Consider the following 11,103-nt stretch of genomic DNA (forward strand, 5'->3'; position numbering starts at 1 on the left):
CGCATCCGCGCCGTCCCTATTGCCCCCAGTCGCAGGGAGAGAAAAAAAACAAAGAAAAGCGCTTGTGTTTGAAACGCAACGCTGAAAAAAAAGGAGAGGGGGCGAGGGAGGCGTGCCGTAAATGATGGGCGCGGCGGTCACGGCGCGTCGCGTCGTAACGCCGTCTGCTCCACCCTACTGCCTTCTCTCTCACCAGGGTGGCGAGCGGTCCCCCGTCCCCCTTTCCCTTCTCTCGCCTCCGCCGCGGCGCCTCCCACCGCACCCTCACCTGCTCTGCTTCCTCCTCCTCCCCTCCCTTCCCAACCCCTTTGCAGCGATTGGCGGTTGTACCGTTGCTGCTGTGGAATCTGCGCGCCTTCGTCGCTCTAAGCCCCCACTACCGCCGCCACGCCCTCTCTCTCTCTCTTTCTCCCTCCCGCGGCGCCGAAATCGGCCACCTCGGCAGGTGGTAAAGGGGCCAACCCCCACGGAAACGGCGCGCGCGTGCTCCTGTGCGCATGCAGCAGTTCAGTGCAGACACCACCCTCGGCGAGGTGCTGCACTTCCCGCAGGACCTGCAGTTTGACCAGAGCACGTACAGCGGCCGCTTCTTGCATTTCCTATCCATGACGGACCCTCGCATCCTCCTGACCTCTCCGATGCGGCTGGCGTCGAGCGAGGCGCTGCTCGAGCGCGTGGATCGCCGTGAGGAGGGGTGGGCGAAGGTGAAGGTGGTAGACTACCTCGACGCGCGGCAGCGCGTCGAGGGCATCGTTCACCCGGTGTCGAAGAGGCCCATCTTCTTGCCTTTTCGATTTTCTGCGTTCGTGCCGATGAACTTCATTAACCTCTGCGGCATGCTGGCGCCATCGCAGCAGACCCCCATCCGGGCAGTGTTCTGGCAGCTGTCGAACCAGACGTACAACGTGGGCTTCAACTACTGCAACGGCAGCGGGAGGGACGGCTTGCCGCTGCATGCGCTCGCGATGGGCTACATCGTCGCCACCTGCACGGCGTGCGGCATTTCGTACCGGCTAAGTAAGGCCGCCGCCGCTGTATCGGCGTCGACGTCGTCGGCGGCACTCTTCCAGAAGCTGATGATCCCGTACACCGCCGTGGCATGTGCGAACATGGCCAACCTCGGCGTCATTCGATTCCGCGATGTGCTGCGCGGCATCGCCGTGCAGGACCCAGAGACGGGCAAGGACCTGAACGGCGGTCAGCCGTCCGCCGTGGCCGGGCGCCTCGCGGTGGCGCAGGTCGCACTCAGTCGTATCCTAATTCCTGTGCCGCTGATGCTGCTGCCGCCGGCGTTCATGAACGTTCTCTTTCACCCAACAAGGGGCATCCGCATCTTCGCAGAGCGCCGCGCGCAGCTCTACCAACCAGTGCATGTGCTGACGCTGGTCGGTGTGCTGTGCATCGCGCTGCCGATGAGCATTGCCGTTTTCCCGCAGAGGACGGTCGTGCCGGTGGGCTGGTTGGAAGCTTCGTTCCAGCGGCAGACGAACGCCGCTGGCCACCCCATCACGCACGTCGAGTTCAATAAGGGCCTTTAGCGTCTCTTCCGCCACTGCTGGGTGGGAAAGAGAGACGCGATAGAGGAAATGCGATGTGCACGTCGTCAACCGAAGGCGACATGCCCCCCCACCCACCACCCACCCCACACGCACACAGACGGGTGGGGGGCCGAGGGAGATACGCTCCCGCCCTCTCCACGCCCACCTTTGGACGCGCGTACGCGAATGTGTGGCAGACGGTGGTCGTCGTTGCCTATTCGTTACTATCTCAAATCAACTGCAGCCCACACCTCCTCTCATCCCCACCCACACCAACACAAACAGACGCGCACCTTCCCCCACCCCCCTTATGTGTATGGCGCCTTGTCGCATCTGCTCGCTTATCAGCGTGAGCGATCGCAGAGGGGGGTAGGCAATCACCGCTAGCAGCGCTGGCCAAGGCGTGTCGGTGCCGCAGACTTGTCGTGATGCACTCCGTGACATTATCTTTGCGCCTCACCCCTTTCGCTCTCTCTCTTCCCTCACACACACACGCACGCACGCACATACACACACAACCGTGCTCCTCACCTCACTCTCCTTCCCCTTCCCCTCCCCCCTCCGGCACGCGCACTCCCTCGCTGAATGGCACTTCGCGTGCGTCACTCGAGCCCATACCTGCACGAATGTATGTCCGATCTCTGTCCAAGGCAGTGACAGAGGCTGAGAGAGAGAGAGACAGGCAGGCAGGCAGACACGCAGGGAGCGAGAGAGGCAGATCCGCGTGCACACACACACACAAGCGTACGTACGTACGTACATGCATACAGACATAGAGAAAAGAGTGGCGACAGTGACCATTGTTCGCATCCACGAAGCACAGCCGTGGCCGCCTTCATTGTTTGTGGATACGGTGAGGCCTTTCTGTGACCCCCGACACACACGCACCGACAGCACCTGTGAAGGCGTGCGTTCTCCATCTCGGAGGAGGGGGAGAGCCGAACGAAGAAAAAAAGGCGCTACGTTGGCGTCGTGAAGCGCTCCTGTCCGTATTTGCGCCGGTGCGTAAAGCGCGGAAGAAGGGGGGAGGAGGGGGGCCGCGGCACGCTAGCATCAAGCCCTCTTCACCACCACCATCCCCCCATGCCGTCCTCTTCCTACGCGGCATACCTACGTGAGGTGGCGCTGGACATGAACGCCATCATCGCCCCAGTCGCCATAGTGGCGTGCCCCAGCAAAGCCACCACCGACTCGACCGTGGCGGCGCCGCCGCGGCGACCATCAAGATCTGGACGCCGGCGGGCCGACCACGCCAGCCGTAGCAGCGGTCAACATACATCGGAATCCTGTGGGGACTCCTACGCGTACGATTACCTGCAGGTGCCAGCGATGGGCAGCCTGAGTCGCTCCAGCGCAGTGCAGCTCTACGAGGAGTGGCAGCAGCAGCGGCGGCGCGCGCAGGCCCGCACCACGCGCGCAACTGCGGCGCACTCGCCTTTGCTGTCGTACACCACCAACTCCCCCACTGCACACGCCGCCAGGCAGGACCGCGAGCCTCTCGGCCACGCGGATGCGGTGCAACGCTCTTTCCAGCGCTTCTATGCGGTGTTGAAGGACGAAGGCCGCCGTCAAGCGCACGCCGCCGCCTCGAGTGAAAGGGCTGCTCCCCTCTCGCACTTCCTTTCAGGCTTGCGGCAGCGGCGGCGCCAGGAGGACGTTGCGCTTAGGCAGACATGTCCAGATGTCTCTGCGGTGGTTCGAGTACCTTCCATGGACTTCGACAGCGACGACATCATCGTCGACGACAGACGCCATCGCGCCGGCGTGAAGACGGCTCAAACGGCAAGGGGCTCGGTGGGGGCCGAGAAGGCAATCGTGGAAAGCGCGAGCAATCCGCGCGTTGCTGCGGGGTCGACGGCGGCGTTCGTGAAGGCATCGCCGCCTACACTTACCAGCACAGACACCTCCGCACTCACCTCCAGCCCCTCGAAGCCGTCGGCCTCGTCCTCGCGCTCAGGCTCGCCGCTACGGGAACCGCGGGCTCGACGGCACCAAAAGAGTCCCTACTGCAGCCACCGCTACGACTCGTGCCACCGCAACGGCCTACCAGATCACGTGAACGCTCATGCGCGTCGTTCTCGTGGCGTGATCGCCAGCGCCGCCGACGGCGAGTGCCGCACCCGGTCTTCTTCACCCGCGTGTGGTCGTCGGGTGTCGTCTGCCGAAGGGGCCCCGACGAGCAGGAGTGGCGCAACAGCGGCGTCGAACGTGGGCACTGCAGACACCGTGCGCCTGCAGTGGCCGCATCAGGCACGAACGATACCGACGCGGCGCCCGCTGCCGCGGTCGCCCCAAGACGGCAGACGCCACCGCCATGGTGATCGGCGTGTTGGTCGCCTCAGCGGTGCACGCTGCGGTGATCCATCGACCACGGCAGCTTCGATGGCTGTGGCTGCGTCCGCGCGCAAGCGCATCGATCACGAGAAGGGCGAGGTCACTCTCCGCGACATCGCCACGCGCAGTTGCGCGTGCTACTGGGCCGAGCTCCCCAGCCTGACTATGGCGGTGAACCCAGCCTCCCATGCCGCTGGATGTCCCTACCAGGCGCACGAGGCCCTCTACACGGAGGTAATGCTGACCAGCAAGGTCGACCACAGAAGCAGATCTGCCAGCACCTCCTCTCACAGTCGATGCCCCTCCTCCGCCTCCTCGAACGGACGCTACGGCGTGTTGGGCAGGCGCAGCAGCTCCAGGCAGCGGCGCCGCGCGCCTCTCAGGCAGGCAGTGCATGACCCCAAGGTGAAGCGCACGCGTGGCCGCGCCGCCGTCATGGGATCCACGACGCGGCGGACATACATGGAGGTGATCATGGACGCTGCCCGCGACGCCCCACAGTCGCAGCCGTCGCGCTCAGGTGGCTGCAGCGGCAGGGCAAAGGCTACTCCATGTGCAGCGGCAGGGATACGGCCGTCCTGCGCGACGGCTCAGGGTGGTCTGCCGACGGGGGAAGCGCTACCAGCGCCTCAGGATGAGCAGCCACCTCAGCAGCCTTCCCGTCGACGAGCATCCGAGAGCGGCACAGTGGTGACAGCTGCGGAAGACCAGCACAACGAAGCCGGCGAGAAGAGCAGGGAAGAAAGGGGCCCAAGTGACGACGTTGGCACCATAGCGGGCCATACCGCGCCTGGAGTCAGGCCGTCACCACCGAAGCCACCGAAGCAGCCGCTGTCCAACGAAGAGAGCCCCTTGCGAGCTCTCTCCCGCCCCCGTCGCCGCCCTGCCGTCGGGGTGCCAGGTCCCGGGTCCTACCATGTGGATCTCGCCTACGCGGCCAGCTCAGCGGCGCACGGAATCCGCGCTGCCGCGATCCCGAAGGCAGCGCGCATGCCGGCCATCAAGTCCACGACCCCCGGCCCGGGCACGTACGATGTGCAACAAGGCGAAGAGAAGCGGAAGGGGGACACGGGGGACGCCGTCGCGACGGGGACGGCCACCACCGCAGATGAGGGCGCGACAGATGGCAAGGACGCAGGCGCCAGGTCAGCCGCCGATAAAGACGCCATCGGCAAAGGTGTTGTCTTTTCCAGGACCGGTGCCCGGCAGCTGCAACTGCAGTACGGTGATGCGTACGTGCACAGCTCCACCTGGGCGAAGCGCGCGGCCGCCCTGCCGGGCCCTGGGGCCTACAACCTCGTCGGCGGCGACCGCTTCGACCAGAGCAAGCCGCTCGGCGAGGCACGGATGGGCTACCGATTCTCCAAGTCCGCTGATGGGGCACATTTTTGTGCTGCTCCCGCCACCGCCACCGCCGCCGACGCAGCAGCAGCAGGCGGAGGCGATAGGAGGCACGGCGCCGCCTCATCATCCCCGACCCCAGCCTCGGAGAGGGCAGGGGCACGGGCGGCGGCAGCAGCAGCGACCCGGCGCGCCTCGCTCGTCCTGCCGTGGCGCGACTGGGCCGGTGGCGCGTACATCGGCACAACCACCTCGAACTTTGTGGCGCACCCGTCCCTTGCTGGTGGCGATCGGCGCATCATTGGGCACAGCGCCTCTGCAAGCCCAACGACAGCCAACTGCAGCAGCGCATCCGCGGCAGCAGCGGCAGCGGCGGCGGCGGCAGTTGCCGACGGCAGTGTATGGAGAGGTGTCGGGAGCGGCGTAGCCCTGCGTCTGACCAGCCAGCGCTTCCCAGTGAAAGCTGTGTGTGCACCCGCCGCTGGTGCCGTCGCCGACGCCAAAGACCCAAAGGCCGGCAGCCGTGCATACAGTGAAAGCGCCGCGTCGCCGTGCGAAGAGCCGGGCCCAGGCACATACGAGCTCGAGAGTGCGCTGCGATTGGTGCAACGTCGCGCGCCGGCGGTGTCCATGACATTCCGCCACGACCGAGGGCCGCGAGGACCGCTCCGCTCCGCCGGGGGCGGCGCCGATGACGACGTTCTTGCCGGCGGCGGTGGTGCGGCTCTGCCCCAACGTGCAGCTTCGCCGGACCCCATCAGCGGCGACCTCCGCTTCGGCCCTGGGCCCGGTACGTACGACGTGCGTTGCGGCGAGGCGTGGTGCATGCGGCACAGCCCGCAGTGGTCCTTTGGGACTGCAGCGCGGCATGCCTCAAGTACGCTAGGGTGTGTCTGTGCAGCTGAAGAGGGCGGAGGAGGCTTGAACGGCTGGGCCCGGGATACCGTCAGGCACCCCGGCCCCGGCGCCTATGACTTGGAGGCCGGCTATCGTGCGCTACAGCGCTCTGCGTCGAGCGCGCTCATCTGCACAGCACCGCGCTTCACGGTCGACGACAGCAGCGGCGCCCGCTTTCCGGCCAGCTCACCCGAGGATGGTGTCTCGGGCCATGGTGTCCGTGCAGGCCCAGGCACCTATGATGTGGAGAGCGGCTACGCAGTGCTGCACGAACGCATCAAGGGCGGTGTCGTGCCGCGCGCCGGGGCGGACGCGTGCACAAGGGACGAGGGCAAGGAGGCGCCGTATGGCGGCCCAGGCCCTGGTGCGTACACACTGCCGGCTTTGCCGCCGAGTGGCCCCACGGCGTACCTCCGCATGAGCTCGCCGCGCTTCCCATGGGAGCCGACGCTGGCGGCTGTCACGGCCGACCGCGGAGGGTCAAGTGCCGTGGCAACAGCGAGTGGGCACCCGCCCTACCTCCCCGCCAACCTCTTCCCTAGCAATGCAGTCACCCCCGGCCCTGGCGACTACGACGTCGACGCCGCCACGCGCCTCGTGAACCGTCCCGGCGCTATTATCGGCCGCGCCCCGCGAGCCTCACTCCTCGTACCAACAGGGGCGACCTCTACCAGCGTCGGCCCTGGCAGCTACATGCTGCCCACGCTCCCGGCAGGGCGAGGGGCCGTGATACCCACCGCGCGTGCGACCGCCCCTGCTGAGGCGGGGGACGCGGCAGAGCTTCCAGGCCCAGGGCTCTACAACCCCGTGGACATCCACGCATCGTCAGCACGCACCTTTTCGCTGGCTCGCACAAGCGCACGCTTCCCTGACAACAACCACGCACACGCTGCCGACAGCACTCCGGGCCCTTGTGCGTACGGCGTGCCTGCGGTGCCCACGGGCCGTAGCGTCGTCTTTGACACGGCGCCGCGCTTTTCACCCGACAGCGGCGGTGGTGGCACAAGCGGCGACGGCGTCGGCCCCGGAGCGTACGAGGTGGTGGACCTCAGCCCACCGGGGCGGAGCGCCGTGATAGGCTCTGCGGTAGCGCGTCCGACGCTGGAGCGGAGGGACGGCGACGGCGGCAGCGCCTGCGCCGTTGGCGGTGCCGCAGCAGTTCCCGGCCCTGGCGCCTACAGCCCGCAGTACTCTCAGGTGGAGGAGCGCGCGCCACGTGTGGTGCTAGCACGCGCCTCTCCCGGACGAGGCCCGGCCGACTACAACGTGAGCGGTGATACGTCGATGCCCTTCCATGGGCAGTTCGCCGGTGCCGGCTCTGGGCTGGGGCCGGGGCAGTACGACCCACAGTACCCGCCTGACCTAGTGCAGGCAGGGCGCGGCTACACCTTCGGCTCTGCGCCTCGCACCGCTGCCGCAGCCGCCGACGCTGTGGCAAGCGGTGTGGGCGGGCCGGGCCCTGGTGCCTACGAAGTACGCGTGCTGCGGGACGGTCGGTTCGTGGCCGGCGGCGACGGCAATGGCGGGGTGCGGTTCGGCACTGTGCCACGGTTGGCAGAGGTGGGCACCGCAGTGGCGATGTCTGCAGGCCCAGGGCCTGGCGCATACACGCCGGAAGCGTTCACAGACATGGGCGCCGACCCCGGAAGCGCTGTGGCGTCGCCTGCGGGGCGCTTTGGAAAAGCGGCGCGCATTATGGGCGGCGGCGACGCACGCGCGGCTGCAGGCGTGCCGGGCCCCGGGGCCTACGAGCCGAATCCCGGTGTGCTGTGGCCCACTGCTCCGTCCGCCAGCTTCCCGCGCGCCGACGGCACGCACGCCCTTGGCGAGACCGACACCCCGGGGCCCGGCGCGTACGTCACCGCAGCAGGCGCCATGGCGCGTGCGGCCCAGTTTGGGTCTGCACCTCGCTTTGCCGAGGGCGGCGCTGATGGCGGCACCGGGGGCGCAGCCAGTTTACCGGGCCCTAACGCCTACTCGCCGAACGACGAGGCAACCCGCCCGACGCCGTCGGCGCACCAATTCGGAACGGCGGCCCGCCAAGCCGGACTCGCCGAGGAGGCCGCTGAAAGGGGCGGGGTCGGTCCTGGTGCCTATGACATTGAGGCAGGTCTGGCGCACAGCTCGCGGGTGCCGAGCCCCGCCGCCTACAGCTTTCCGCGTGCTGGCAGCAACTTGGGCGATCGTGACCAGCGAGGTGAGGCGGGTGGCGGGCCGGTGGTGGGCCCAGGCCCCGGCGCGTACAGCCTTGATGCCGCCTTCCGAGCCACTCTACCGCGCGTCGCCGCCGCGGCCTTCTCAACTGATGGCGCAGCCGGCGTCAGCGGCGCCCGCCTCAGCGACGCAGGCCCGGAGCCTTCCCCGGGGCCTGGGGCGTACGATGTGGCGGATGCGGCGGTGCGGCCATCTGCGCCTGGGGTGCGCTTTGGGGCCGCGCAGCGGTACGCCTGGGCGGACGCACCTGTCGGCGGCTTCGAGGCGGCGGCGGCGGTCGGCGCCCAGGCTGGAGGCTTGTCGCCGACGCCCGGCCCCGGGGCGTATTGGCCGAATATGAACGCCTCCTCCACACTGCGCTCGACTCGAGTAGGGCCAACCTTCGCGCAGGCTTCGCGCATGGCGCCTTCTGCCCCGGCTGACGCTGCAGGAGGAGGAAACGGGGCGCAGGGGGGCAACATCGGCCCGGGTGCGTACGATCTTACCGGCGATACGGCAGCCAGTGCAGCGGCGGCACACCGCTTCGGCACCGCACCGCGCATGCCACTGGCCAGCTCCTCCGCTACAGCCGCCGAGGGCGATGTCGGGCCTGGTTGCTACGTGATCGAGGCAGCCGATCCGCATGTGCGGCCTCGCGCGCCAGCCTACAAAATGGCATCGCCCGCGTCGCACGCGGCACGACAACAGGAGCCGCAGCCGGGCCCGGGAAGCTACGAGTGCCCAGTCGCCGTCCAGGAGCATCGGCGCTCAGCGCTGATGCTGAGTCGTCACGGCGACTCATCGAGCACCGCACGCGAGACGCCAGGTCCAGGAGCTTACGACGCGGCGGTCGCCTACGCCTCGACTCAGGTAGCACGTCAGGCGGGCGGGTTCACCATGCAAGGACGTCCGGCAGCAGCGCACTGCTTCGGCACAGCCCCGCGGATGGAGAGGGCCGCCAGCAGCCACGGTGGTGTGGGCCCTGGCACCTATGACCTTCCAGCGCCACCCGCGAGTTGCCAAGCTGCGAGCTTCTCGCAAGCGCCGCGGGCGGTGGCCGTGGGCCCGTACCAAGGCAACGAAGAGGGTCCGCAAAGAGGAGACGTGCGTGGTGGTGGCATCGGCGGCGGCACCCCCGGCCCAGGCACGTACGACGTTGGGAGCGCCATCGAGTGCACGCAGGTGGGTGGACGAGGACCGAGCTTCACGATCCCGCGTGGGCCGCGGCCGGTGCTGCGCAGCGGCGACGTCGACGCTTCCCCGCTCGTGGGACCAGGCACCTACAGCCCTGCCGATCTGACGTCGCATCGCCACAGTGGCGGCAGCAAAGCCACTGGCCCTTCCGCCGCCTTCGGTCTGGCACAGCGCCCTCTGAACACACTGAACGGCAGCAGCGACGCACCTGGCCCAGGGACGTATGACCTTCACCACCCTAGTATGGCCAACGGGATCGGGATAGGGCCGTCCTTTGGCTCTGCGGCACGTATGGACGACGCGGCTGGTGCGACGTTGGCAACAACACCCGGCCCCGGCGCCTACGCGGTTGCGCCCTCCTTCAACGCAACATCGGCCTCCGTATCAACCCCGGCGGTACACTTTAGCAGCGCGCAGCGGCCATCGGCGCCGCTGAGCGAGAATCCGGGTCCTGGCAGCTACGCTCTTGCTGATTACGACGCGGCCACCCGCGTCTTCACCGCGGCGCCGTCCTTTGGGCAAGCGGCGCGGCCCGACGTGGTGCTCAACACGAACCCCGGACCGGGCGCCTACCACCGCGAAGGCGGTGCCGGCAGCTTCGGCCCCTGGACCCCGTCTGTGGCGGCTCGAGCCGCCACGGCAACTACGTTTGGGCAAGCAGAGCAGCGACCCCACTTGGCACGCTGCGGCCTGGACACCCCCGGGCCAGGATATTACTACCGTGCGAGCACCCTCGACAGCACATCGATTGGAGCGGGCCCGAGCTTCGGCGTTGGCGAGCGGATGAATGCGGTAGCAGGCACGGCTACCCCGGGCCCTGGCGCCTACTTCAAGGAGTCGTCGCCGGTAGCCGTGGGGTCGGCGCCTGGGCCGACGTTCGGGTTGGCGGAGCGGCCCGCTCTGGTGCTGAACACAAGCCCTAGCCCCGGGGCGTACCACAGAGACTCCGCAGCGACGGATGCGGCAGAGGGCAGAGGTGTCAGCTTCGGTTCAGGCAAGCGGACCTCGCCGGTGCTCAATAGCCATCGTGGGCCGGATGCCTACTTCAAGGACACACGGCCCGCCACCGCCATCGCTGCACCACCACGGCCGCGACGACCAACGGCAGCGGACACGCTGCGGAAGCTCGCCAGCGTTGGGTATCCGACGCTGGCGAGTACGTCGCAGGCAGCGCCGACCTCCGACGGATGACGCGCCGGCCAGGGGGATGCGCATGCGATCACGTTTGTGCATCTGTGCTCGCGCACTTCCTCAAAAATAGGTTTGGGTGGGCCCCCATCGCCCTCTCCTCTCTCTGCTCCCCCGCCGACGCCGATTTTCCGGCGACGTGTGACCAAAGGGCAGCCACTGCGACGACTGATGCGCTGCAGTGCGCCTTGAGTGGCCTTCTCCATGAAATCCTGGAAGGCCTTCCGCTCTCCCTCTCGGCCTCTCTCCTCAGCAGGTGCATCGTGTGGTCGGGCAGATACTGACACACACACGTGCTCACGCACAAGCACACCACTCCATGGCACGAGTGGAGAGCTTCCCCCCTCCCCATCGCTGTACACCCCCACCCCACCCCCACTGCCGCCGAGAAAGTGCCGAAACAACAAAGGAAAAAAAT

General features: G+C 67.8%; 2 protein-coding genes across 2 annotated transcripts; both read left to right on the forward strand.

Annotated features, from left to right (window-relative positions):
• Positions 1 to 497: 497 nt before the first annotated feature.
• On the forward strand, positions 498 to 1,538 carry LSCM1_07745 (uncharacterized protein; the record flags this gene model as incomplete). Its single annotated transcript, XM_067325104.1, has 1 exon — positions 498 to 1,538. The coding sequence occupies one exon, from the start codon at positions 498 to 500 to the stop codon at positions 1,536 to 1,538; it is 1,041 nt and encodes a 346-aa protein (XP_067181309.1).
• Positions 1,539 to 2,621: 1,083 nt separating this feature from the next.
• Positions 2,622 to 10,688, forward strand: LSCM1_07746 (uncharacterized protein; the record flags this gene model as incomplete). The annotated part of the gene is made up of 1 exon (XM_067325105.1): positions 2,622 to 10,688. The coding sequence occupies one exon, from the start codon at positions 2,622 to 2,624 to the stop codon at positions 10,686 to 10,688; it is 8,067 nt and encodes a 2,688-aa protein (XP_067181310.1).
• Positions 10,689 to 11,103: the final 415 nt, after the last annotated feature.

This window comes from Leishmania martiniquensis, chromosome 5, assembly GCF_017916325.1.
Source record: "Leishmania martiniquensis isolate LSCM1 chromosome 5, whole genome shotgun sequence".
NCBI lineage: Eukaryota > Euglenozoa > Kinetoplastea > Trypanosomatida > Trypanosomatidae > Leishmania > Leishmania martiniquensis.